The sequence below is a fragment of the Triticum aestivum genome, chromosome 7A (genome assembly GCF_018294505.1).
Source record: "Triticum aestivum cultivar Chinese Spring chromosome 7A, IWGSC CS RefSeq v2.1, whole genome shotgun sequence".
NCBI classification, from domain to species: Eukaryota; Viridiplantae; Streptophyta; class Magnoliopsida; order Poales; family Poaceae; genus Triticum; species Triticum aestivum.
Window position 1 is genome coordinate 725,189,909 of NC_057812.1, and position 6,649 is coordinate 725,196,557.

Genomic DNA, 6,649 nt, shown 5'->3' on the forward strand with positions numbered 1-6,649 from the left:
ATGACACATGGTTGGGAGATTGCTCCCTTAAAGTAAAATATTGGGCTTTGTTTGAAATACGTGATCAACGTCTCTGTTCCCTTGCTCAAGTCTGGGATGGCATGAACCTGAAACTAAATTTTAGGAGATGTGTAGATCAGTCTGGGAGGGACTTGTGGATGCAATTGTTGAGTAAGGTCTATAAAGTGTCATTAACAGAGCATTCAGATGAACCCATTTGGTTGCTGGAACCAAATGGCAGATACCCTGTTATGTCCTTTTATCATAAAATTAAATCCGGAGGTGTGGTTTCTACCATTGGTGACTGTCTTTTGAAAGTCATCTGCATCAGTATATTCCTATCTTTCTATGGCTAGCTGTCCTACCAAAGTCCTAACTAGATATAACTTGTCTAAGAGGAGACATGCAGATGCTATTACTTGCTTTGTTTTGTAATGAACCTGAGAATGTGAAACATCTTTTCTCCGAATGCACCGTGGCTTCACATGTTTGGGGTTTCATTGACGAAGCTTTTCAAATTACTGCTCCTATTTCGTTCCATGATATTATTGCCATTTGGCGATTGAATAAAAGTAAACCTGTGCTATGTATGGTTATTGCAGCCTCTTTATGGAGTTTGTGGACTCTAAGAAATGATTTCTGTTTTCAGGAAAGAACCTAGAAGGGCATGCGTTGCGTCTTTGCAAAACTAAGCAGGTTCCTTCATCAATGGAGCGTACTCTGCAAGGACACTCAAGTTGTGCTCCTCCGAAGTGCCTTCTTTTGTTGGACAAGCAGTGAGGGGAGCTACATAGAATTTCTTGGGGATGACACAGAGCTCAGGTGGGCGCGACTCCTGGGAGATGTGTGATATATAGCTCTTCTTAGGGCCTATTCACCCCTCTTAGGAGTTCTATCCTGCTTGACATGTAATATATCTAGAAAAAGTGTGCAGAGACGTTCTTTGATCGGACATCTGTTTGGTTGCCTGCCATTTAGTTAATCTCTAGCCTGATCAATTCTGACAGGTCGTATGCTGTGAACCATCTTGCTTCACTCTATAAAATAAAAGTGGACGGGGGAGGGGGGGGCTTTCATTCAAGAAAGAAAGCAACACGGTTATCAATTTAAGATGAATTTTTATAACACTTTATTGCAACGGGGAGGCTAAATAGCACAAGAGAAAGTATGCCCAACAGTTTGGTTGTGGTGTTAGCTCCTTTCTTTTAAATATCTTGGTATTGCAACTCACTCTCGGAGACTATGTAATAGAATAGGTTTTTAATTTTCAAAACAAAACAATTTCGGACCTCATTGAGATTTCAAATTTTACTTTGTTCTAATGAATATTAACCTAATTGAATTTTCTTTTGAAATTAGTTTTAATCTGGCTCGGAATTTCGGAGTCGAAAACGTTTCAGACCCCACTGAAGTATGCGAAATTTCAATGAAATTTCGTTGAAAATTTTAACCCTAAATAGACACTTGAAATACATAGAAGTTCATAAATAACTCTAGTGTCTTAAAGGGATAGATGTTCATTTTTCAGTGCTAGATATATCCGTTTCAGTGATAGATGTTCATAAATAACTCTAGCTAGTACTCCCTCTGATCAATATATTACTAGTCGCTCACACGGATATATCTAGACATATTTCAGTGCTAGATATATCCGTTTGAGCAACAAATAATATGGATAGGAGGGACTACTACTTATCGGCACGGTGTTGACCAATGTCTTTATTTCACAATATTTTCTAAATGCCCCTAAAGTAATCATTTCTGAGAATAGACCCAGATTTTTCTGGCAACGTCATTACCCGCATGGTCATATAATCTGACGAATTGCGAAATTTAGTGTCAAATCCAAGGACAAGGATGGTCTAGACCTTAAAGACAAATATCCAGTTAACTATAAGAGCGCTGATATGAATCCAACGCATACACAGCAGGAACTTTGAAACAAATGGTTATAGCTAACTATAACGTACCTAGCACCGGAAATAAAAGGTTCGGACCAAGGAAACTGGCAGAGTTTGATCGATCAGCCGACCGGTTACAGCCGGAGAGCCAAGTCGAGCTCGTGGTCGCGCTCCGACGAGCTCCTGCCGCGCATGTGCGCCACGGAGCCTGTTGCAGGCTCCCCGGAGATCTGAGCAGTGGTGGCAGCCCTCCCTGCCTTCCAAGAGTGCGCCGTGGCAGCAGCGGTCTCCCGGAGGCGCTTGGCGACGGCACGCTCTTGCTTATGCGCGTTTTGGTGGCCACCGTGCGCTTGCGCGGTGCCGAACTTTTGGTCGCAGTAGACGCATGAGAAGAAGCGGGGGAGGGGCGGGGCCGTCGTCACGCACACAGCAAAGCCCAGAGTGAGCTCGAGGCTGAGCTCCTCCTGCGCGCTACTCTCTACTTGCTCCATTGTTATCGTCTATGACTGAATGTATGAGATGAGCTAGTTAAGTTGATCCAAATCTTGAGAGCACAAGTAGCCAACCTAGGTACACGCCCGGTATTATTGTGTGTAGTCAGCTGGTGGCCCTCAACGTAGCCCTACCGGCAGGCTGGGATGAATGGCCTGCATGGCGCAATGCGCATTGACGACGAGATGGTACCGTTTCACCGGCCGGTCGGTCCCCATTTAAGTCGGCGGCTGGAGACGATTTCTCTACATACGAGTATTTATGTACAGGTGCACGTAAGTTCCGTCAAGGTTGCTATTACTGACGAGACGTTTCAGGGATCATGGAAAGAGGAGATGGCAATATATGATGACTTTGATTTGATGGTGCTTCTCGGGTATCCAGTTTTGATCTTCAAGATAGGTCTGACCTTAATTAGTTATATCTTGTAATGATAGTGTTTTTGCATCTTTACCTTGTTGAAGTCACAGCTTGGATTTTTTCGGACGTGATCTTCAGGGTGAAAACTCATAATCTCACCTTCGGTGGTTGGATCTGCCAACGGCAACACGTGTTCCTTTTTTGGAGGTGTTGCTACAAGAGAACCTTTCTCGTTATCCATGTGATGTCAAGTGATGATTGGTGTGGGTGGCGTAGTTGTACTTCTTTATTCGTTGTTTTGAATAGTTAAATATTTTTTCGCCCCTATGCCTAGGTATAACTTTGATCTTCTACGACTTTGCTCTTTGTCGGTGGGATTCTTCGTGTGTGTGTGTGGTATTGGTTGTGTGCATCTTATTGATCTAGAGGTCGGGAGTGGGCTCATTGTGTGTGTATGTCAATGATGCATCATTTTAACTTCCTTATTATCGAAAAAGGGTTGATATCCGCTTGAGCATGGGCCCATCCGTCACGACCAAGATGCATGGATCTATCACTAGCACATGACAGGTTTAGGCTACTGGCCACTCATTCATCTTGGCCGTAGGGGCGGCGACCCTGCACGCAGCTTATCTGGCGCTCAGCCGTAGTGTGTCCGCCTTCGATGGGCGTAGGAGACCATCCGGCTCCCGAAGAAAGGTGTTGCTGATGGGAGTGGAGAGCACCATTAGTTTTCCATTGGCATCTGGCAGTACGGCATCTAGCTCTGTTCACAGGGAGGACAGCCACACAGAGGTAATGACCCGAGGGATGTAGTGAATATTGTTTTTCGATTCACTAGCAAAGTGGCCCGCTCGATGCGCGGGCTAGATCTTTAGACAATTTAGTAATGACATCATATTGTTTTGTTTTGTGTAAATAATGGCAGGATGTTTAAAGGGTACATGGTATAATATATTTTTCCAGGTTTTCAATTGTATATTTTGATTCTAAGAAAGAAATAGAATAAGAGCTGCAAGTTCCCATAGATGGAAAACATAATCTTGATACAAATATGCAATTTGATGGCTGGATGCAAAAGAACTTTTTTATATTCCCAAGGTTATATGAAATTTAATATTACATATGTGTAGTAATTTGAGTAACAACCCATATGTCAATTTGTAATTCTGCGTGTCATGGGAAACTGGATAGTCCACATATACTATTACTATCTACCCTTCCATTAGCACATCCTATCATTTATTTTATCTTTTCCACTATCTGTCGTTCGAAATATCCTATTGTACATGGCCGCCTCATTTATTTATGTAGCATTGTAGCTGTTCACATGCATATTCAGTGCCTAATTTCACTAAGATCTTCCTTTTTTTCACTCGCACAATTAATGTCACATCCCATCCAGAAATGGCTTGAAGGATGGAACCCGTAATTGCAAGCAAATGTCGAATTGTATAGCAATGTTTGGGTGAGAAATAAAAGTAATTTTATCTACAAAGGTATCCCTTTGTGTGAACATCGAATAAATAAATTGCTCGTCTAAAATATGTATACCATTTGGATCTTGTGAATTTCAGTGTGCCGATTGTATCCTCTATGTTAGCACATTTATGCTAATTTGCTTACAACCCTGTTTTGTTACGAAAAAATATATCATAGATTCACAAATGTACACTGCAAAACTATGTCGTAGTACAATTTTCACCCTAGTCCATCAATTCCAGTCGGCATATATTAATTGCTGGCATATTGCCATATTCACAGCTACACAAAAGCCATGATATATACTTACCTTTTTGTTTTAGATTGTCGTTGCTGACACTGATAAAATGTAGATGGTGTGTCATATTATACAGATTTTTTCGATAAAGGATGAATTTTATTGGTTCAAAATGGAGCATCAAGAGGATACAAACACTATGAGCACACACCCGGCCTCTGCATAGCTAAGATGCACACAGCCAACACCAACACACACAAACACGCCGGCAACAGCAAAGTCGTATAAGACCGAAGCTATGCATAGGCGAAGTAAAAAAAGAAAAAGGAAGGCCCAAAGCGATCAGATCCACAGTTGGCAAACTATAGCAATGGCCATATTCGCACCAACCATCTTAAGACATCACACGAACGACGAGACTCTTCAACAGCAACGCCTTCAGGAAGGTGACGACGCTTAAGCGCCGACGTCGCCAGATCCAACCACGAAGGTAGAATCAAGGTTTTCACCCTCAAGAACCAGCCTGAGCATGTCCGAGCATTGCCTTCAACAAGGTAACGACATAAAACAACATCGCCATTGCCAGGAACCAACATAGGTCATACCTAGGCTTTCGCCACGGAGCTCGAGACCGGTACACATAGCACCATCATCAAAGTCTTTCATGTGTTGTCACCACCACTTTCCGCTATCCCAGCAGCTACATGCGATGTGCGATCACCGCCGCTGCACAACCATTCCTCTACGTCAAGTCTTTACCCATAGTTTACATCTCATCACTGAAATCGACCACCGGATCTGGAGAGATAAATCCTCACGGAGATCTTTTAGTGACCCCAGCAGTCATGGAGCCGCACGAGGGCGCTGCAACAGTCTACACGCACCACCACCCGGCCGACCGAGTCTAGATCACCGCCAACATGCCATCTAGATCTGAACAAGGGCTGCATTGGATGGATCAAATCTGACGAGCAGATGCCTTGCACGTGAGGTAGCCAACGCGTGAGCACGCACAATCATCTCCTGTAAGGCAGCCGCAGCTCGATCAGATCCGCGTGTCCCCATCCCGCTCAGGCTGATCCGGTGCCAACGCCTATGCCCATCAACCGGAGCACCAAAGCAGCACGGCAGCACAGCATCACGTTGGCACCACACAGATGGCACACCAGTTATGAAGGCCGAGCCACCAGTGCTTCCCCGGCGGCAACGCACACGCCCGAATTGGCGATGGACGTCTCCGCGTGAGTGGCACTGCCATCCGCGTCCACCGCGAGCTCTCCCTGCAACCTTCGGAGGCAGGGGCCACCGCCACCGTGTCGAGAGCAGCGGCAGCAGTGGCAAGTGGGCCGTTGAGCGGGGGTCCGGCCGGCGGCGCGCTAGGGTTCCCCCGAGTCGCTCCGTGAGCGACACGGGGGTCGGGCCTGGCTAACACGTGATATTATACAGATGGAGTAGTGAAAAATGTATATACCTAGCTATCACGTGCTAGTGCAGTAGTTGCTACTATGAGCCAAGTCTTCAATACGATCCAATACTTAGCTTCTTGCTAGAAGGCTGCATGCATGAGCAAGTTTGAACTCCGATACTGCTGATGTGCCGAGGGAGCCAAGTTGAATGCTACAGGCGACAGATGCGTGCTTGAGGACGTGCTCACGTACGAGATTCCTGATTTGTTTTTAGGTCAGCCAAGAGGACATATGGGAAGCAAGCTCTAGTCCATGCGATTCTGCTACCTGCCCATGAGATCTTTGGTCGTGATCCTTCGATGGCAACGTTTGATATCTCCACTCAGTGAAAGGTCCTATACCTCAACCTCCCCGCCTAGGAATCCTCGGCCGAGGCATTCTTGTATCCTCACATGTGAAATCGAATTGAAGCAGCGTGTCCTCGATTGTCGTGAAAGGCGCTGGAACCCTGCGTCCGAGGAATTCTCCTCATCCCCATCTTTTTGCTGCCTGTTGTCGTGGAAGGCACTTGAATCGCACCGCAACATCCCTGGCCTGAAATTCTTGGCTAAAGTCCTAGTCATCAACCAATGCGTCTGCAGGCGCAACATATGTGGAGCTAAAAAGTAACAAATTCAAACAATACAAAATAGTACCACTACACTAGTACACTTATATATCTGTTCCGCATGGCTATTCCAAGGGCGAAGGGGTGTCGTGTCGGGGGTCGG

General features: G+C 45.2%; 1 protein-coding gene across 1 annotated transcript; it reads right to left on the reverse strand.

Moving 5' to 3' along the window:
* Positions 1–1,869: 1,869 nt before the first annotated feature.
* On the reverse strand, positions 1,870–2,433 carry LOC123147094 (zinc finger protein 1-like). The gene has a single exon (XM_044566332.1). The coding sequence runs from the start codon at positions 2,390–2,392 to the stop codon at positions 2,036–2,038; it is 357 nt and encodes a 118-aa protein (XP_044422267.1). The 5' UTR covers positions 2,393–2,433; the 3' UTR covers positions 1,870–2,035.
* Positions 2,434–6,649: the final 4,216 nt, after the last annotated feature.

Excerpts from the sequence above, each read along its gene's own strand:
- LOC123147094 (XM_044566332.1), bottom strand. The coding sequence starts at position 2,392 with ATGGAGCAAGTAGAGAGTAGCGCGCAGGAGGAGCTCAGCCTCGAGCTC.